Genomic DNA, 20,003 nt, shown 5'->3' on the forward strand with positions numbered 1-20,003 from the left:
CCCCCTCCCCCAGCCTTTCAGTTTTGCTCTCGTGGCATTCCCTGGTGTCGCTTTTTTTGTTTGTTCGTTCGCAGCAGAAACGATGCCCTGTGCGTCTGAGCCTCACACCGGGCAGGGAATAATGTTACGCAATTGCAGCACAGTGTCAGTGTGATCTGCTCTCCTGTTGCGGAGAAACTGCTCTTTTGCTAATCTGCGTTTTTAATACTCCTATTCACGAGGTAAAAAAGAGACGAACACATTTGCGCACAAGGTTTGATAGTGTTCTTCGCACCTTCTTCTTCTGTTGCTTTTTGCTTCCCATCTCTATGGTCCCGGGCATTGGCTTAGGAAAGTCTGCAACGCCCACGTTCCCATCCCAAATCCACATTCAGACATTTCCCACTGCTTCCTTTTTTTTACCTTCGTCCTTCAAAGTCTTCCTTTTCTTCTATCCTCTTGACTTTTCTGTGTTGCGCACCTGAACTCTCACGCGTTCCATTCTACTTCTTTTTTCTTGCATCCCGGTTGCTGTGGTGATGCTTGTTAAGTGATTTTCACAGTTTCCGGTATTCAAAGGCTCAATCCGTGAGCTGCTTCCGACCATTCTTTTGTATCTGAACTGATAGGAGCGAATAATTAAAGATGTCCTCTGGTGTAGTGATTGTCGGTGACTCTATTTGCGGCGGCGAGATCAATCAGAAGCTAAGTACAAGCGCTGAGGAAGTTTATCTGCGAGGATTCAACACCTTCGCTGGGAATAACCCCAGTGATGTAGCACTTATCCATGAAGGCGCGGGAGAAATTGTGGCTGCTATAAACGGACACATCGAGGTTACCGATCGCGTTGTTTCTGTCAAAGGCTTGTTGCCACGGTATCAACCTGAAGTTGGTGACGTCATAGTGGGCCGCATTTTAGAAGTTGCTGGCAACAAATGGCTGGTGGATGTCAACTCGACACAAACTGCCATTATGCTCCTGTCAAACGTAACTGAGCCAGGCGGCATGCTTCGCCGTCGCGGCCGAGGGGATGAGTTGGGAATGCGACAGCTTTTCGACCAAGAAGATCTCGTTGCTGCTGAAGTGCAACGAATCTCTCCGGACGGCGTTGTTTCTTTACACACCCGTGCTGCTGAAAAATACGGTCGTCTGTGTGGGTTCGGAATACTCGTGAGCGTCCGCCCGTCGCTCGTGAAGCGAGCGAAGCATCAGTTCGTGGAGCTTCCCGACCTCCACGCCGATTTGATTATTGGACTGAACGGAAATGTTTGGATTTCGTGGAAAAAAGCAGCGGACGACACCGCGGAGGAAAAGGAGCGCGAGTCAGAAGCGAGACAAAATGTCGCACGAATTGCCAACTGCATTAAGGCTCTTAGTGCTGCACAGATTCAAATTCATCCGGCTTCCGTCGAAGCTGCTGTGGCAGCATCTCTAGAAGCTGGTTTTTCGGCGTTTGATGTGTCTCTTGATAAGAATCAAGAGGCATTCCTAGCGAGGGTCCAAGACATTGTTGGAATTAAACGCCGTCGTTAGCAGTAGAGTTGTTGGGAGGCGTCTGTTCAATTCTACTACTGTTATTGCTGTTACGATCTCCTTTTTTCCCTCTCGATTCGATTGCTTCATTTTTGTTTCGGATCGCATTGTTAGATGGCAGAGCAGTTTAATTATTAACGCATGTCTGTAAGCCAGCCTGTTCGTAAGTGCTCCCACAGGTAAATCTGTTGTCGGTTAAATAAATCTTGAACACACTAGGGATTCTCTTCTAATACAATCTATTTTGATCAGTTAGAGGAAAACATATATTTGCCCATTTTTCATTTTGATGACTGAAACGTGCAGTTTCTTTTTCATTTCACCTGGCGCACAAAGAGACTCAATTGTGTGTTTCTCCTGCATGCGCACATTTGTCCTCAAATTATTTATTTAACAATGCAAAAACGTGTGCTTTTGATATTGTTTCACTTCATAAAGTTACTGATTTCCGATAACACTCTAGGTCTTCCTCTTCTTTCTCTTCTATGCTGTTTCAAAATGCTTATTTTAAGCTTCTTGTGTGGTCTGTACGTTACCCTTCTACTTATAGTTTGTCTAAAGAATTCGGAACTATGATTACGCGAACGCCACCTCGAGTGGCGAAAAAGTGGGACAACTTTCAGGTCAACATCGAAGAGGAGCTGGAACAGGAAGAGCTCTCAAAGGCCGTTATCGATAGAGAAATCGACCACTTTAATCAGCGCAACTATCACAACATTGCGGCTCTCACAGATCATCTACGGTCGCTCGTATTCGGCAAAGAGGAGAACGCGGCGTCACCGCGGGACATTGATGCGGTGTTGGAGTACATTGCAGGACCCCCACATACGTGGAACAGCAACTGCGAAGAGGTGCGAGAGTTTCAGCGACTCATCGACAAGGCATACATGGATGAATGGAAATTGTTCCAAGCCGTAAACCCAACCATCCCCGAAAACTTTGCCATGCGAAGTCTTCCTCAGATGTTTTGCGTCCCGCCTTTGCAAAAGGCTCAGCTAGATCTTCTCATTCAATTAAGCTCAAACAAGACTGCTGCTCGGTATGGGTGTGTCCGCATGCAGCTGTGGTACGTCGATTTAGCGGGCTGTACGTGCTCTACCATGCGTGAGTTCACATTCGACACCGTCGCGGACGACGCAATTCAGCTGACAATGAGCCGCCTACTCGCCTTTACCAAACTCAAATCCAAAAAGGATGACTCGGACATGGTTTTTGTGTTTCGCGTGAAGGGAAGGAACGAATATATCTACGGCTCACAGCACTTGATCAATTTTCGCTACATTCGCGATTGCGTGAGCAAGCAAAAGGAAATACACATCATTGTCGAACCAAAAGACGCGATGCTGCTTATCGCACCGCTTTTCCGTCCTAGCTATCCGTCGCACGCGCTGCCGAATCGACGGCATTCAGAGCTTTGCAAGCCTGGGGCGCCCGAGATCAGTCTCTGGAATACGGCGCAGAAGCTGTCGCTTCGAGTGGTGGGTGGTTTTGAAAAGCTTATCATCTCGCCCAGTCGAATGAAGGAGGAAAGCGTGCGCGACTCCTCCAAACTGTACCTGGCAGTTCTTATCGAGGCTTACTTTGGAACGTTGCGGTGCTGTGAGCCGCAGATCACGAAATGGCAGCTCCGCGACGAATCGAAGTCGATCGACGGCATTCCTTCGAAAGTCTGTTGGAAGGAAGGAGGGCAAGTGGCGTTTAGTGTCGATCTGTCGAATGTCCCCAGGGAGCTGAAACTCTGCTTCACACTCGTGGCCACCTCAGTCGAAAGAATTGGCACAGTGCGCGACGCATCCGCGGAGGAAATCATCGCAGCCGCGGAGGAAACATCCAAGAAAACGGAGGAACAAGGACATACAGTTTTTTTTCTTGGAACGGCAGCCACCCAATTATTCGACTACGCAGCAAAAATGCGCATGGGTATGGGACACATTTTTCTATGGGACGGCAAGACCCGTGCCAACCCAATCGGCTTCAATTCCAACAATCCCGATGCCGGCGCGTGCACGTTTGGAGTTGAGTTCCCTACCTTTAGTAAGCCGGTTGTTTTTCCCAGCGGTCGTCCTCCGCGGAACAAAGAGGAGTGCGCGCGTAAGAGCCTAGCGGAGCGAGAGAGCCGGCTGAGTGGGCACCTCGCGCACAATGAAATCGAGCAGTTGCGACAGCTGAAGCGAGTACTTGAGTACGATCCTCTTGTCCACCTCACCGCCGATGATCGGACAATCTTGTGGAAATATCGGGAAATACTGCTCAATCGCCCGAAGGCAATGGCGAAATTGTTCAGTGCTGTGGACTGGCTGAAGCCCTTCGATGTGTACGAGGCGCACTGCCTTCTGCATCGGTGGTGTCCGCTACCGGCATTTGACGCGCTTGAATTGCTTGATGCCAGGTACGCCGACTCGGTTGTTCGCGAATTGGCGATCGAGTCTGTTGGAAACATGTCGGATTACGAGCTTCGAGGCTGCATTTTGCAGCTTGTCCAGGTGCTTAAATATGAGCCGTACCATTATTCCGCCCTCGCTCGCTTTCTGCTGCGACGCTCCCTTCGATCGAATCACATCATCGGCCATTACGTCTTTTGGTACCTTTCCGCCGAAGTGAAGAACCTGAGCATCTGTGAACGGCACGGTCTCCTTATAGAGGAGCTGATCAAGCGCTCCCCGCATCGGTGGAATTATTTACGGCAAGTGTATGTTTGCCAGGAACTGCTCCAGTGTGCATTGAAAGTTCAGCGCGCGCAGAAAAAGGATCGAGTGAAGTGTCTACACGAAGCTCTTTCTCAAATTCGCTTTCCTCACCGTTTCACTCTTGCGCTCAACCCGTCCATGGAGTGCTGCGCAGTGGAGATAAAGCAGTGCAAGGTGATGGATTCTAAAAAGTTTCCTTTCTGGCTCGTGTTTCGCAACTACCTGGACCAAGATGATCAATTTTTCGTCATTTTCAAGACCGGCGACGACCTGCGTCAAGACTTGCTTACTTTGCAATTGCTGGAGCTGATGGACTCCTTATGGAAAGCAGCCGGATTAGACCTGCACCTCATCCCGTACGGTTGCATCTCAACAGGAGAAGGCGTTGGAATGATCGAAGTCGTGCTCAACAGCGACACTATTGCCAACATTACCCGACACGAAGGTGGCGCACAAGCAGCCTTCAGTGAGGAGCCGCTGATCAACTGGTTGCGGCAGTTTAACTGCGAGCGCAACGAAGTTGAAAGATGCTTGTGGAATTTCGTCTTCAGCGTCGCGGGATACACCGTTGCCACATATGTGTTAGGCATCGGCGACCGCCACAACGACAACATTATGCTCCGTCAAGACGGTACTTTGTTCCACATTGATTTCGGTCATTTTCTAGGCAACTTCAAGACCAAGTTCGGCATCAAACGTGAAACCGCACCTTTCATTTTCACCCCGATGTACCTGTACGCGATGGGGGGTGCAAACAGTCCCATCTACAAATACTTTGTTGACCTTGCCTGTCAAGCCTACAATGCGCTTCGCCGGCACAGCAACGCACTCATCATGCTCTTCATGTTGATGCTCTCGACAGGCATTCCGGAACTGCAGACATTAGACGACATTGAGTGGCTGCGAACAGTTCTGCTGATCAATCGTACCGACGATGAAGCCACTGAGCATTACAAAAGCCTTATAAACGACGCGGTGAGTAACTTCCGCACGCTGCTTAACGACTACATTCACATCATGGCGCATTAGCGCGCTCGTGTGAATGAAAAAATACGTACATTTCGTGCTTTGCTGCTACTTATAGAGCTACACAAAGTGTTGTGAATCAGTTACGGAAATGCATCAAACACCAGTTATGCTTGAAATTCCTTCCCTCTCATGATTTCTTTGCGAACACGCAAAACGGGTTGCAAGGCAATATAAGACACGGCACAGGAGTATTATCATCATGGATTTGCTTCACTCGCTGGCGATTCAGCAACGATGTGGCAGCAGACCGCTCCTCATCTTCAAAAGATCTCTCTGCCGTAGGTTCCGGCGCCTCTAGAGGCATGTTATTGCGTTGTTTGTTACCGTTGTTGCTTCAGCTGCGTAATACATCTCTCTCCCATCTTTTTTGCCTTCTCTATTGATTTCTTTTCTCTTTCTCGGCCAATTTTTAAGCGTACAAAGCTTCTTCTTTTTTTCTTTCTCTCGGCTCGGTACTCGCCAGAGAAAATGGTTCCTTGGGGGCCGCTGCAGCGGCAATTAATGACGTACCTAGCGCGTCATCCGCAGTTTCAGAAGGCAATCAAAAATGCGAGCCAGCGGGTGGTGGCACATTCAACGTTTCAGAAGGCGAAGAAAAGTGTTTATTCCGCTTTTGAGAAGGCGGGCGAAAATGCGGCTCGTGGAGCGAGCACGGCCGGACAAGGTGCCGGGAGAGGTGCTAGTGAGTCTACTTTTGGACGATGGAAGCGCAAATCTGCAGAGCAGTGGCAAACGCATTTGGTCAAAGCGGCAAGCTTCATCTTTGCGAATTTCATGACCCTTTTGATCCTGATCCAATTCGGGCCAATGCTCTGGCACTATTGCAAGAATGGCGTGCTTTATCTTACCAGCGCCAACCAGACCCCCGAAAAGGAACACGGCGAGAAGCGACGGAGGAAAAGGAGCGAAAAGACGGAAAGTGCAGAGACGACCTTTCAAATCGAAGCAGCAGACGGTAGTATGCGTCGCGCAATTCTACAAAGTGTGCCCCAGCCGGTGGGCAAAGGCAGTTGCGCATCGGAGCCCGCTCCACCAGCGGCACCTTCGCGCTCTCAATGGAGTCCGTCTTCCTCTCTCTTTGACGACACCACCGAGGTTGGGAAGAGCGCCGATGTGCAGCAGACTTTCAACAGCATGCACAATGATGTCTTCCGCACACCGGATGGAGGCGCGCAGATTGATTTCAATACATCCTTTCTGGTCAAGATGGGAGACGAGACGACGTTTACGTCCTCCCTTGAGCGTGAAGGTCTGACTGGTAGCACAGTGTCTCGCTCATAGTTCACCGTTTTGGTTGAATTTGCTTCGCACTCTTCTCCAGAACGGCCTTGTATTTTTCTCCTATCTCCTCACATTGTTCTAAATTAAGTGTCAAGGTGTGCTTGCCGTTGGGCATTTGTACTATTAACAGTAAAAACAAACTTCTTTCTTAAATGCGCAAAAGCATCAGGTTGTGAAGGATCAGCGAGATGCCGAACTACTTTCGCAATCGACTCACTTCACTAATGTTAAAAGAGCGCTTTCTGTTTTGCGTTTCGTGATGGAAGCAGAACAGAGGTCAGAAACGAATGGACGCAGCGGTCAGATGGGCATGCACAAAACGAAAAGTTTGTTTTGGAGCGGGTTCAATCTTCCCCTCACGCGCTCGCCTAGTTCTGTGTAAGTTTTCTTCCTCTTCAACTCATTCCACGTTGCCTTCACTTTTTTCTTTTTGATCTGCAATATTTAACGCACTTAACTATCAACATGTTATTGTTTTGCATAAGTGTAGTGGTGCCTTTTGTTGTCGTCGTTGTTATTCCCTTCCGTTCTTCGAACACGCGCAACGCAGCTACAAAGCATGTTGCGCGACCTCACACGTGCTGGACCCACTTCGGAGTTGATGGCGACTCTCGACGTTGTGCAAACGACCGGTGAAGTTGCCATTGTCTTTCCCTCGTCAAGCATCGGCGATCTGGAGACCATCACGAATGAGACCCTGCGACGTCAGCTGCGCATCGCGGGGATCCCGAGAGGCGGTTACACCATTCTCCCTGCCATCCCGCTCGACGATGCCGATCTCTTAAACCTGTGTCAGCAGTACTGCTTCTGCCACGAGGACGAAAAGGCGGAAATTCGCGGAAAACTGTATCTGCAGCACTTCCCGCTCTTTTATCGGTATATATCGAACGAGAAACCGCTGTACCACCCTGCCGAGTACGTGAGCCGCATCATCCAATTCTGCTTCTACTACGTGCAGGCACCAGACAATGAACTGCCCTCGCTGCCCGAACGGTGCCCCTTTCTACATATTTCGCCGGTGAAAGAGATTTGCTCCTATCTGCGCTGCGTATTTCGTGGCACAACAGAGGTTGTACCGCAGGCGGACGCTGAGGACACCTTTTCTCAGTCTCGCATGCATGCACAGGAAGACGTCGAGAGAGTCATGGAGAACAAGCCCGTCACTCCACCCCCATTGCTTCAGCACCTCGTGGCATCTCATGCCGACACGGTCTTACGCTCTCCCGTCGCTCCCGACCGTCTTTTCCACGGCAGCGCCGTTGAAGACGAAGTCAACGAGGATGAAGGCGGGGGCGAAGACGAGCAGCTGGAAGACCTCACCGGTGAGGAGACAGTCGACGCCGTCCGCGGCTCCACGGCGGAATACCTCACCATGGACGGTTTCGATCTGGTGACCAAGACGGCCATTTTTTTCGACTGCGACGGCGCCGACAAGCAGGTGGCGGCGGTGTACCTCCCTGGTAGTATCCCGCAGGCCATGTGCGAGGCGGCAGCAAAGGTGTTGGAGCCGGCGGCGACAAAAAAAAACCTGCGAGCCGCGACGAACGGCGGCGTCCCGCCCAACACGGGCATTGTGGGCAGCTACGACTACCTTAACAACCCCACGCAGCGCAAGTGTCGTGAAACCGAATTCAGCCGCCGACACTGGGGCGACATGTCGAGCTGCGAGCCTCTATTCAAGCACCTCGACAGGCTCTACAGCCAAATGGCACCGATGCACCACCACCTGCAAAAGGCGGCCATCCCAACGCAGTACCAGCTCTCTGGAACGGTGTTCAGCACGGTTACCGTAAACCGCGACTTTCGCACAGCGGTGCACACCGATAAGGGAGACTTCCGCAGTGGGTTGGGGGTACTCGCTGTCATCAACGGCGAATTCGAGGGCTGCCACCTGGCGATCAAGAAGATCCACAAAGCATTTCGGCTCCAAATGGGCGATGTGCTTCTTTTCAACACAGCACTCGAGCACGGCAACACGGAGGTGGAAAACCCCGAAGCCGGCTGGAAGCGCACGAGTATCGTGTGCTACCTGCGCACCGGTCTCATGTCCGCGGTGTGTGAGATGGAGCGGCGGAAGCACCTCAATCGCCTCATCTTGCAGCAGCTGAACAACGCCGCCGTTCGGCAGGCTGCAATGAACATCAATGCCGGTGACCCCAGCCTTCCATCCCTCTTTGTTCCGACCCGACTTGTTAGTCAGCTGGCACCGGTGCAGCTTGCCGCAATTAGCTTCATTGTCGAACGGGGAGTACGGCAGAGCGGCTGTGTGGTGGCGATGACCATGGGACTCGGCAAGACGCTCGTCGCACTCGTCGTGTGCTTCTCTCACCTGTATCTCGCCCCGAAGAACGACATTCTCATTGTCACGCCAAAGGCGATTCTTGATCACTGGATCGAGGAAAAGAACAAGTGGGCTTCGTTCGGCCTCCACTTCTCCCACTTCGTTACTTCCGAGAATCCCATGTCTCTCTCGTTTGAGGAGCAGCTTTTGGCGTACAAGAAGCAGAAAGAAAGGGAGAAGTCGAGGTTCGGCCACGTTTTTGTGATTAACGTGGAGTATTTGGGCAATTTCCTGAATCGTGTAAAAGGGTTCTGGCCGTCGATTATCATCGTCGATGAGGGACATCGACTCGCCTCAAAGGAAAGCAAGCTCGTTAAGTCGCTGAAAGACCTTAAATGCAGTCTTCATATTGCGCTCTCCGGCACTCCCTTGCAAAACAGCGCGACGGAGCTCTACGATCTGGTGAACTTTGTGGAACCTAGAATGGGGGACGTGATGCCATTGAAACGCTTTCAGGAACTACAAAATGTCATCAATCGTTTCATCGAAGGCGACGACAGCGCGTTCAGCGCCGCGGCCACGGCCCTGGAATACGTCCAAGAGTGGATGCGCGGCTTTGTTTTTCGAGAGATGGAAAACGACCTGCCACCTCTACACGACTACCTGCTGGTGTGCGGTTCCTCAGATCTGCAGAGAGAGTACGAAAGGAAAATTGGTCTCTCCGAGACGTCAACGAAATCGCTTAATGCGGTGGATTTCCGCCCAGCTCACCTCTCCACGCACCCGGCATGCTACCTCGCGCACATAGAAAAAGTTTATCGCTCGATGGCAGGTGATCTCTCGGACCGCCCGCCCAACCGTGTTGTGAAGGTACTCGAGACGAACCTGGACGAGATCGACACCATGCGCCTGCAGCAGTTTGTGCAAATGGTGGATCACGAGCAGCTGGACAGCTTCATCAATCTCAGCGGAAAGATGCGAGTGCTGGTGGATATTGTCATGCGCGTGCAAGCGAAGGGGGAGAAGCTGATCGTCTTCTCGCTCCACATCGGGTCACAGGATTTGATTCATCGAACTTTGACTGCGCTGCGCGTGACCACCTTCACGGTCCGCGGCCGCGACTCACAGGACCGTCGCCGTCGTGCCATTCACGAGTTTATGTCAAACGATAATCTGATGGTTCTCGTGCTTTCCACCAAAATCGCGGCCTACGGGCTGGACTTCACCGCGGCAAACCACGTCGTATTGTTTGATTCGTGGTGGAATCCTCAGGTCGATGCCCAGGCTATAGGGCGGGCCTACCGCCGAAACCAAACGAAACCGGTGACAGTGTACCGCTTGATATCCGTCACGGAGAACAGGTCGATCTTGCGCTCACAGACGCGGAAAGTTGCGCTGTTCCGGTCCATTCTGCACGAGCGCATAAGTCGCTCAGCGATGGTACACGAATTAGAAGACTGTACGGAGAGCGAGCAAGACGAAGAGCGCCGTGAGTTTTGGCGCAAGCTAAAGGCAACACAGCTCGCGGGTGCACTGCCAGCTTTACTTAACGTGTATCGTTATCAGGAACATGTACGCGAAACCGTTGAATAAAGTATATATGTATGTGTGTGTTTTTTCTCCTACTCCTTTGTTTGACTAAATGAAGCACATATATATATATATATATATACTTTTTTTTGGCTCCGTGCTTTCAATTTTTCTCTCTTCTGCAGAGTGGCCGACATCTATCTCCCCATTTCCTCTTCTCCCCATCCCCCAGTATATCTTTTTTTTCTGGTCTTTGCTACTTGTTCCTCTGTTTTTTAACGTCGTGTCTCCTCATAAGAGTCAAAGGCATTAGATTTGTGAGTAGTTGTTCATCGCTTTTTGTTTTCTTCTCTTCTTCTTCGTTCTTGGTTCTGGTCTTCACAACTTACTGAACCACGTGATTTGTGCGTTTTATTTTTGGTATGTGTTTTTGTTTTTTTCTTCTTGGGGGGTTGTTCCCTACCAGTCGTGGTTGTAATAAAGTTACCTGTGTGGGCGCTGAACGTGCATCTAGCTTTCTCATCCTCTCACCAGCTTGGGAGCTTCAACTTGTGTGATATACGAGGATTTCTATTGTGAAACCTTACAACGTATGCTTCCTTTACTATCACCATTGACGGTATTGAGAACGAGAGGTCCATAGTTCATGTTGTTCCACCGTGCTTCACGCTGTAGGATCAAACCGTTATTTCAGCGCTAGAGCTTCATTTCCTTAACTGTACACCGAAAGATGTGTATTCAACTAGCGGCAAAAATCGTTATTGTAAGTCATCAACCGATCTTTGAGCGGCTTTACAGCCAAGGTATTAAGTTGTTACGTGGGGTGCATCACGACCGGCCGTGGGTGTTACAGTAAAGAGTCAAGGAGACTCAATAACCTCATGGCTTTTCTAAAAAGAAAAAAGGGAGTGACAGATGTGCGTTGCGCCTACGCTGATAAGTAGTCTATTTTGCCAGTTAGGAACAAACAACGCTTTCCATGAGTCGATTTCTGCGTTCTCTGCTTTCCGCTTCCTTCTTTTCGCTCTTAAGTACACCCAACGCTGTGTATTATTAGTTCTTTAAACCAAGTCAACCTCCCTCCTCTTGTGACGCGCGTGTGTGTAGGCACGCCTCTGTGTGTGTGTGGACGTATGAGTCACTACACATGTCAGGTATGAAGCACGATGTACTGCGAGTGAAAGGTCTACACGTGCTTCGGCGTCTGTTCGCGCCGATGGTGGCCCTGTACGTCGCCAGAGCTCGTCGTGAAAAAGGAGCGAGGCAGAAAGTCAAGCCGCCCAACTCGGAAGTCCTCAAGTCGCTGCCGCTCTTCGCCAAGTGGCCAACAATTGCGTTGCAAAAATGGACAGAGAGCGGTGTCATGGAGATACACGCGAAAGGCACAACAATCGCCTTCCAAAATGAGCCGCGCAGATCTGCCGACGTCTTCTGGCTGTTAGCCGGTAAGCTAACACAGGTTCCAAACAAAGCGGAACTGCGTCGCTGCGCCACCGACTTTGTCCATCTCCCACGAAACCTCCCGAAGACCGGACCCCTCATCCTCCCTTCTCATTTTATGGAAGGCAACGCGAAGAAATCGCTGCCACCGCTCACTCCAGCGCAGGAGCAGTTGGCCGACTCGCTCAGTTTTTACAATGCGGGTCAACTCGTGGATGTGGAACGACTCATTTTAGGCGGCGAGCGGCTCCGCGCGCTTCGGTGCCAAAGCGAGGTGGTGGTGCTGCGCCTCTCGCTGGCGGCCTGTCTGCGCGAGATTCAGACGCTGCCCAGTGCGGCACGCAGTGCCACCGTTGACGCCGCTCGTCTGTACGTTCAACGCAGCATGGCACAGTTCTCCGGTGCCCCGCCGGCCACCTCGATTATGTCAGTCAATCCCGTACTCGCGGCGCTTCCCATGACGGTACTCAAGACAATCTGCCATCAGTTAAAGCCGTTTGTCTTTTTGAAGTCGGAGATTATCTGCGGCAACGTTTTTGCGGCGGAGTGGATGTACTTTTTGGACAGCGGACTGGTGCGCATTGAGGACAGCAACGGTGCCCACCTTCGCATTGTGGAACAGCCCTTCACCGTCATCGGCATGCATGCGTTTGTCCAGTCGTGCGTGCCGGACTACTTCGATCAAAGGTCGCATGCCACAGCTGCAGTATACTGCGAGATGTGGGGCCTGCCCATCTCCGTCATGCTGTCAACCTGTAACGCGGCGTCAAGGCTGCAGTGTACGTTGGCCGCAACACAGCTTCTGAGAACGCAGGGAGTCGGTCGGCTGCCGCTCACAACCGCGCTGCGGGCCTACGCGTGCTTTTCAGACCTGTCGGAGATGGCAGTTGTCGCCATCGCCGGCGCGCTTCATTTACGTGTGTACACCCCTGGCGAAACTGTGGTACCTGTCGGCCGCATACCAGCTTTTGGCATCCTTATTGTTGCCGGAGATGTCCGCCTGCACCGCAGTGTGGAACGCGATACAAAGCAGCTGCTGCCTGGGCAAGTGCTTTTTTTCTGCGAATCACTTGTTAAAGTGAGAGCGTGCGACGCCGTCGTGTCCCAGAGTAGTTCCATTATCCTGCAGCTCACGCCTGGATTGCTCTTTGAGGCGATGGAGGTGGCGGAGTTGGAATCGGACGAAGTACATGTGCTGCTACGCAGCGCGCAGCAATACGTAGATCGCACGTATGGTGCTCACTTGAATGAGATCAACAAAGCCCAATATGCAGCAGCCGAGCGTGTGAAGGAGTACAAGCGGCGACAGATGGAGTCACTGCACCCCAACTCGACTGCTTCACCAAGCGCGGCCGTTCCTGAAGAAGTCTTGCAAAACAAGCTCTTCGCCACTTTGGAAGTTCAGCTGCACGCGTTGCAGCCCGACGAGGAGGCAGCAGCGAAGTTTGAGTACTTCCGTGCCGGCACGACGGCGACCCGCGATGACGCCGCCACTCTCTTCTCGTCATCCCCGCCACCACCACCGCCGTCACCGCGTCGGTCGGAGTACTTTTCGTTGGATGATCGAGGCAATCTTATCACCTGTAAAGAACCCGCGCAGCCTTCGACCCATGTCGTGCACCACCAACGACTGCCACCGCCGCAGCAATCGGTGACAACGGCCGGGGCTTCCCAACCGTCTGGTGGACCGGACGCTTGGTCTCCGCCTCTTCCCGGTTTTGCCTCCGCTCCTCCGGCTGCAGCGAAGACTTCCACTGTTCCCCCACGCAGCACACCAGCCGCACCTTTTGTCTTGCGCACCTCTGTTCATGCAGCGCCCCCAGGGACGAAGTCTTCTATGAAGACGCCATCTCCACGTGTTGCGTCGCTGCGAGCCGCCGCAGCCAGAATAAAGGATGAGGCAGACGGCGTGGACAGAAAAAGAGAGAAGCGCTATTCCTTTGCGCGCAACACTGCGAGATGAGCATGCCAGTCTTGAAATTTTCTGTTGCAGAACCTGTCCAAACACTTTGCGCGTGTCGTTTGCTCTGTGGCTTAGTGTCTCGATTCTCTGCAGCCACACATATATAAATGTACATGTACTCTGACCACGTCTGCTTTGCAACTTATCAGGCAACAAGGGAATAACCACAGGTTGTCGCTTTCCGCGTGTCGGCAGCAAGCACGGCGACGCTGCAGGTCTGTCCCTCTCTCTTCGAACGTTTTGAGATGCCAGCCTTTTAGTTGTCGCTGTCGCGTATGGATGCGAAAAGGGGAGTTTGTGTGCTCGGCAGAGTTGACGCACTGCTTTCAGTGATTCTCCTGCCGGCGCATGCGGTGTCGCTCAACTTCACTCCGCGCCTTTATGCCGCTACCATCACGCCAGCCTTTCTGCTGTTCTGCCCCTCTTTTCTATCGCTCGCTGCGCGTCTCCCGCAATACAATCTTGTCGCATCCCACCTTAACTTTGTCCTCTGCGCCTCAGTTGCGGAAGCTTGGTTTAACCCGTTCGTACGATTTTTTCTAGCTAGGAAAAAGGGAGAAGGAGACTTTTCAAATGCCACAGATTGTCGTGTATGTTTTGGGGGCGGAGAGCAGCGGGAAGACGGACCTGGTGAGGCAACTCGAGTACCTCAGCAAAGGCAAGCTTCTCTCCGTTCCCACGAAGTGCGCGCCAACAATGGGGCAGGAAGTTTCCGCCCTCACCGTGTCCGCCAGCGGAGGAAAGCGGGCGACGATGGAGCTGCGCGAGCTCGGCGGCTCGGTGGTGAACACCTGGGAGAGCTTCATCGTCTCTCGCAAGATTAAAAAGACCGCGGCGGTGAAAACGAAGTTTTTCCTTCTATACGTCGTGGACGCCGCTGCCCCTCACCAGCTGCCACTGGCGTCCACCGTGTTTCGCTACTTGACGGAGGGTAGCGAGGCAACGTGTGCGGGCTGGCGTGCTCTTGTCGTGCTGCAGAAGTGCGCGAGCGCCGATGCGATGACGCAAGAAGAAGTGAAAGACTACTTCGCAGACGGGAAGAGGCGGGAGGCGCTGTGTGCTGTGGAGGCAGACTCGTGGAACGGCGTGGGCATCGGGGATGTTCTACAGTGGCTCGCAGAGGCTGCATTTCATCCGTAGCTGCTAGGGTCCCGAAAAATTGCATTTTCTTTAAATCACACAACGTTAGTCTTGTACATTCCAAAAACAAAGAAGATGATCAACGTACGTGTTATTAGTCATCTTGACATCTATTGAACTGCTCAGTATTTCCTGTAGTTCGCGCTGGTTTCTCTTCTACTGAGCAGTTTAAGCTTCTCTTCCACTTTCCTTCAACTCGACCCTTTGCTTGTTTTCTGTTTTGACATCTGTGGTCGCTTCCACTACGGCTGCAGTGCTGCAAAAGTACATAAATTGGACGTAATCAAAAGAACCATTCCACTTTCACTTCAAAGAAGTGGTGCAGCGTACTTTTGGGGTGTCGAAAGACGTACGCGTCGAGACTAACGTGAATTCTTCCTCTTGTCCTTTTTGTATTTGCTGTCGCTATGAGTGACTTTGAACTCGTCTCCTCCGACGATGATCAGGTGAGCGTGGGTGGTGGGAGCAGGTCCGTGGAGGTTCCTCCCTTTGGCAACTTGCGGCCGTTTTTCAAGGGACGCTTGTTCTGGTCTCCACAGGCGTCGCATTGGATTTTGGCACTAATGGCTCTCGCTACAGGCACAGCAGTGTTTGTGTTGCTCTGGGGTTCCATACGCTTCACCGATCCAAATCTACTTCACAGTCAGTTGATGACGCAGCTCCCTGATATTGTCGTCCTTCTGTTGGCGCTAATCTGCAGCGTCTTCCTCCTGCTCACGTCACTGACGAACCCCGGCATTGTTCCCAAGGGCAGCGCCTTGTCCTCCTTCTCCAGCAGTCCTGTGAGTGAGTACTGCAGCACCCTTCAATTTTGCATGATGTGTCAGATCCACCGTCCTTCGCTGGCAGGGCACTGTCGACGCTGCAACAACTGCGTTGCACAGTTCGACCACCACTGTCGCATGCTGGGCTGCTGCATAGGCGAGCTGAACCGCCGATACTTCCTTCTCTTCCTCTGTGCGATAACGGGGTATAATGTAGCCATTTCACTGTTCCTCATTTATTTTCTGGCGGCCGTGACGCCGAGTGAAAGTACACTGCGGTACGTGTTGTTCTCTTTCACATTAGCGGTGACGCTCGTGCTCTGCATGATTTTTGCGGGCTACCTCGCGCACAATCTGCGCCTGATACGCATGGGTCTTCTTCATCGTGAGTTTATGAAGGGTGTTCCCGCGCGCACACGCGGACGTGGGAGTTTCTTCACGAACCTCTTTCAGGTGCTTTTCCCAAAGAGAGACAGCAGCGACTGACGCTTTTTGCGGCTGCTCTTTTCCTGCTTGTTTTTCGTTTGCACTGTTTTGCCCTCTTATTTTTTTGGAAGGTTTTTTAATGTTGCTATTGCTGAATGTGATTGAAGACATATGTGTGTGCCAAGTTTGTGTGTTTTGCTGTTGTTCTTGTTTCACGACACGGATGTCGTCTCTTCCCTCTTCGCTTCCGGTGCTCTGATCGCTTGCCTCCCTGCGTTATAATATAAAGCCTTCGCTTCTTGTTTTTATCTAGTGAATCATTGATCAACGCAACCGCTTTTCCGCTTTTTCTGATTGTATGCGCGTGTTCTCTCCCACCTGCATTTCTAACAACAAAAAGAAAACATGTCTAACTCAATTAGGTGCATCTATCGTTCAACCTTTTGAATGTGCCGCGTTGATCCTCCTGCGCGCTCCATCGACTTGGCCTCTCCCACAAAGCTCCACTTCCTCGGATCGCCCTTTTCTGTTGGGGTTTTTTTTCCTGCGTGTCGATTGGTTTGCGCCCTTGATGCGAAAGTGCCGCGGTAGCCCCTGCGATCTTCATCATTGACACGTTGCTTTTACGCCTCCTCCTTCTCGCTAACTCTCCTTCGAAATCGTCTTCAAAGCACATATACTACCCGTGCCAGCGCACATTCCTAGCACACTTTCTTTTCCCCATTACTCACGCTCTACAGGGAGCAGGGACAAGGGAGAGGAAGAAAAGGGCGGGTTGCGTTTTACGCAGTCGTTGCATCTTGTGTGTGTCACCCATTTAGGGTATCGGGGCTCCTCTTGCTCTTCTTTTCTCAGGGCAGTTTCTACACCACACCTCCACCACCGGTCTTATTCCTTGTTGTTGTTTCTTTCCTTTCTTTCGCGTCGCACGCGTGTCTCTTTTCGGTAAAAATTGATTAGGATGCTTCGTCAACTCGTCGCCCCGATGCGGCACGCGTCGCTCAAGGCGCACCTCGCACCGTCCGTCATCGTTACGCAGCAGCGCCACGTGAACATGAACCGCAGTGTGCAGACCCGCTGGGAAATGGAGAGCCAGACGGCCTCGCAGAAGCGCACCGACTACGACTTTGACAAGGAGCAGTGGATGAAGCAGATGCGGTTTGCATCGATGGACTGCATCATGGACCCCGACATCACGCCCATCCGCTACACTTCCCTTGCGGGTATGAAAAAGGCTTTCAGGCGCTTTGTGACAATGCGGAAGTTGACCGACCGTCGCCCTGACTTCGACCTTGCGCACCTGAAGCAGCTCTTCATTCAATTCAAGACGCTCTCCCACGAGAAGAGTCAGGATTGCTTCAAGACGCTGCAGCGCATCACCACCCACGGCGAGGCGGACCGCATCCTCAAGGAAATCAAGGGTCGCATGAATGACGAATTTACCAAGAAGAGCTGGAAGTCGTTGAAGCAGCACGGGTCGCAGAGTACCTACGAAATCGAGGTGGACTCTTTTGACTTAGTCACGTGCTATATGGGTCAGATGTCACAGGATGACTGGCTGCAAATCACGTATCGTTGCGAATTTCGTGAGCGAATGGGTAAAGAGTTTGAATGGGAGAAACAGCTGGAGTATCCGGTATTCGAAGTGCGCCTCAGCGATGGCGTGAAAACGGCAAACACCTATCCGTTTATTGTGGTCGGTGTGTTGAAGAAGGACGGCACACGGTACGGCAAGGACTCCCAGGACGCGGCCGACCTTCGTAAGCAGTTCGATCGCACAGGAAGCTGGTTCTAAGTTTATTGAAAATAAACGCATCACAGTTGCAGTACTAACTCGTCATGAAAAGAAGAAGTGTATACTTTGGCAACGGTAAGTGGCTGAGCGTCTTCGATACGCACAGGGGTGTGACAGCCATCCCGTTATAGGTGAGCTGTCAAGTCTCTTTCTCTATACCTTTTTACTAGGAGCTGGCTTCACTATGTGGTGGGGAAAACGAAGGAAAGCTGCGGTATGGAACTCTTCGTTATGCTCCGGAGTTCAAGAGATTCAAAAAAAAAAACGAAGGAGCCTAATCAAGCACGTGTTCGTTCTCTCTAACGTGTAAGCGTACCAGAGTGCGAATATTCGATCTCCTGTTATCAACCTCCTCTTGTCGTGCATTTCCTCCCTTCATGTTTTGTTTTCTGTTTCTTCATGGAATGTGGCTGTCTCTGTGGACGTTGTTTGCGTCATCACGTGGTTCATCTTCCATCCAACTACAGGCCGACGTCTTATCGAGCTAAAGGAAAGGTTGAGACACGCCATCAAACTTGTAGCTCAGCGTACAGAAGTAGAGAGAGAAAGATAATCGGCAAGCACACGCATACCACTATGCACAGCTACACATGGACCGTCTTGCGGGCAACTATCTGAGCAACGGCGACGTCGCGAATGCGTCCTCTCTGTACAACTCACTGGAAAAGCTGAACCCGACGAAGTACAATCGTATGGCGCGCATCTGTCGAGTGCTGTCGAACCCGCAAAATGTACCGTTGCCGTTTCGCTATGACGACATCTGCGAGGCGCTCTTGGACCCCACCGTCCCCCCAGAGGTGCTGCTGCGCAGCAGTGCCGAGGACGTCCAGAAGTCGTTTCAGCGCTTAGCCGTGTGCGTCCACCCCGACAAGAATCCAAATGCACGGGCAAAGGACGCGTTTCTTCGTCTGACACACATGAAGGACAAGGCGCTGCAGCTACTCCGTGATAAAGCTGATGTGCGCGATGAGGAGTCGGCACCTGCGGCGCAGCGGCACAACGTGAAGGCGGCACCCGCTGGCGTCAAACGACCGCAGCGGCCGCCTCTTGCTGGATCGAACGGCTCAAACGCAGCTGCAGCGAAGAAACGGCCCGCCAAACACACAACGCCGCCTCTGACACCGTTGCCGGAGCTGCAGGCCGCGGCAAGTGTCTCATCCGGACTTGATCAGCTGCGCCAGACCACCATAAAACTAAACTGCCTGAAGCGGAAAGACATAGCGGACGACTTTGAGATATTCAGCGTCACGCAGCGCGCCGTCCCAGGCTCGGCCTTCGATAGCCCAGAGACGAGTTCGGCGGAGTGCGGCGAGGAACAACTCGCCTTCACAGTGCCGGTGATGCCGCGGGGAAAAAAGGCGCCAGTAGGTGCCCGTCGACCGCCTCCGTTGAAGAGGGCAGAGAAGCAGCCGCCCAGCGTGTTGCAAGGCCTCACATCTTCTCTGCCGCGGTCGCCCTCTTCGTATCCTTCTCTTACCTCTTTTACACCACCGTCCGGCGCTTCACCTGTGGTGTCGCTCCAGCCGTCGCCACCGCCGCCCTCAGCGCTGCCTCCAATTGGAGAAACAGCGGAGCAGCACGACACAGTTGCCGGTGCACAAGGCAAAATGCCGGCAGAAGGCTCTCGCCCGCTGTCAGCCACCCTCACAAGCGACGACGCCATCCGACATGAAATTGACCAAACGTGTCTGCGCCTGCAGGAGATGCGGGTGCACAACACGAACATCAAACTGAGACTCGATCTCAGTTTTGAGGCGTATCAGCGCGGTCGGGAAGGTCAGTGAAGGCTGCCAGTCCGAAAGGAGCCGTTCTTGACTTGAGGTGAAAAAGCTTGGGAAGCGGTTGAGTCTAATGCGACTTGGTGCGTTTGAATATGTGTCTTATCACAATGAAAAGGGGAAAATCGAAAAGGAAAACAATAGAAACGGAAGAGCCCTTTTATTTTTTCTTTTCCGCGGTGGCCGCCACTGTCACCTGGATGTATATTAACCTCATTCCGCAGACGGATTTGGAGATCCTCCGCACAAATGTGCACACTGTGTTGTTGTCCTGTGCTGCCATGGTACTTACAATCATCGCTGCTATAAAGCAGAACTGGACCGCAAAGCGAAACAAACTACAACGAAAGCTGTGCACTAGGCCTTTCACTACTATT

The 20,003-nt window shown here is 52.0% G+C and overlaps 9 protein-coding genes across 12 annotated transcripts; all 9 read left to right on the forward strand.

The window, feature by feature from the left end:
• Nucleotides 1-415: 415 nt before the first annotated feature.
• Nucleotides 416-1,512, forward strand: ABB37_07069 (putative exosome complex exonuclease putativeribosomal RNA processing protein 4; the record flags this gene model as incomplete). 3 transcript variants are annotated; one of them, XM_015805568.1, is made up of 1 exon in its annotated part: nt 416-1,512. In XM_015805568.1, the coding sequence occupies exon 1, from the start codon at nt 625-627 to the stop codon at nt 1,510-1,512; it is 888 nt and encodes a 295-aa protein (XP_015655574.1). In that variant the 5' UTR covers nt 416-624. The 3 variants fall into 3 exon arrangements, with proteins under 3 accessions (XP_015655574.1, XP_015655575.1, XP_015655576.1); XM_015805569.1 differs by having other exon boundaries at nt 529-1,512; XM_015805570.1 differs by having other exon boundaries at nt 541-1,512.
• Nucleotides 1,513-2,022: 510 nt separating this feature from the next.
• Nucleotides 2,023-5,228, forward strand: ABB37_07070 (putative phosphatidylinositol 3-kinase 2; the record flags this gene model as incomplete). The annotated part of the gene is made up of 1 exon (XM_015805571.1): nt 2,023-5,228. Exon 1 carries the CDS (start codon nt 2,085-2,087, stop codon nt 5,226-5,228), a length of 3,144 nt encoding a protein of 1,047 aa, XP_015655577.1. The 5' UTR covers nt 2,023-2,084.
• Nucleotides 5,229-5,640: 412 nt separating this feature from the next.
• Nucleotides 5,641-6,509, forward strand: ABB37_07071 (hypothetical protein; the record flags this gene model as incomplete). Its single annotated transcript, XM_015805572.1, has 1 exon — nt 5,641-6,509. The coding sequence occupies exon 1, from the start codon at nt 5,697-5,699 to the stop codon at nt 6,507-6,509; it is 813 nt and encodes a 270-aa protein (XP_015655578.1). The 5' UTR covers nt 5,641-5,696.
• A 483-nt stretch (nt 6,510-6,992) lies between these two features.
• ABB37_07072 (putative J-binding protein) lies at nt 6,993-10,383 on the forward strand (the record flags this gene model as incomplete). 2 transcript variants are annotated; one of them, XM_015805573.1, is made up of 1 exon in its annotated part: nt 6,993-10,383. In XM_015805573.1, the coding sequence occupies exon 1, from the start codon at nt 7,069-7,071 to the stop codon at nt 10,381-10,383; it is 3,315 nt and encodes a 1,104-aa protein (XP_015655579.1). In that variant the 5' UTR covers nt 6,993-7,068. The 2 variants fall into 2 exon arrangements, with proteins under 2 accessions (XP_015655579.1, XP_015655580.1); XM_015805574.1 differs by having other exon boundaries at nt 6,998-10,383.
• A 967-nt stretch (nt 10,384-11,350) lies between these two features.
• Nucleotides 11,351-13,723, forward strand: ABB37_07073 (hypothetical protein; the record flags this gene model as incomplete). The annotated part of the gene is made up of 1 exon (XM_015805575.1): nt 11,351-13,723. The coding sequence occupies exon 1, from the start codon at nt 11,468-11,470 to the stop codon at nt 13,721-13,723; it is 2,256 nt and encodes a 751-aa protein (XP_015655581.1). The 5' UTR covers nt 11,351-11,467.
• A 499-nt stretch (nt 13,724-14,222) lies between these two features.
• Nucleotides 14,223-14,863, forward strand: ABB37_07074 (hypothetical protein; the record flags this gene model as incomplete). The annotated part of the gene is made up of 1 exon (XM_015805576.1): nt 14,223-14,863. The coding sequence occupies exon 1, from the start codon at nt 14,297-14,299 to the stop codon at nt 14,861-14,863; it is 567 nt and encodes a 188-aa protein (XP_015655582.1). The 5' UTR covers nt 14,223-14,296.
• A 407-nt stretch (nt 14,864-15,270) lies between these two features.
• ABB37_07075 (hypothetical protein) lies at nt 15,271-16,113 on the forward strand (the record flags this gene model as incomplete). The annotated part of the gene is made up of 1 exon (XM_015805577.1): nt 15,271-16,113. The coding sequence occupies one exon, from the start codon at nt 15,271-15,273 to the stop codon at nt 16,111-16,113; it is 843 nt and encodes a 280-aa protein (XP_015655583.1).
• Nucleotides 16,114-16,722: 609 nt separating this feature from the next.
• ABB37_07076 (putative mitochondrial hypothetical protein) lies at nt 16,723-17,848 on the forward strand (the record flags this gene model as incomplete). The annotated part of the gene is made up of 1 exon (XM_015805578.1): nt 16,723-17,848. The coding sequence occupies exon 1, from the start codon at nt 17,015-17,017 to the stop codon at nt 17,846-17,848; it is 834 nt and encodes a 277-aa protein (XP_015655584.1). The 5' UTR covers nt 16,723-17,014.
• A 465-nt stretch (nt 17,849-18,313) lies between these two features.
• On the forward strand, nt 18,314-19,632 carry ABB37_07077 (hypothetical protein; the record flags this gene model as incomplete). Its single annotated transcript, XM_015805579.1, has 1 exon — nt 18,314-19,632. Exon 1 carries the CDS (start codon nt 18,439-18,441, stop codon nt 19,630-19,632), a length of 1,194 nt encoding a protein of 397 aa, XP_015655585.1. The 5' UTR covers nt 18,314-18,438.
• Between the last annotated feature and the right edge of the window lie 371 nt (nt 19,633-20,003).

This window comes from Leptomonas pyrrhocoris, assembly GCF_001293395.1.
Source record: "Leptomonas pyrrhocoris isolate H10 chromosome Unknown, whole genome shotgun sequence".
In the NCBI taxonomy this organism is placed as follows: domain Eukaryota; phylum Euglenozoa; class Kinetoplastea; order Trypanosomatida; family Trypanosomatidae; genus Leptomonas; species Leptomonas pyrrhocoris.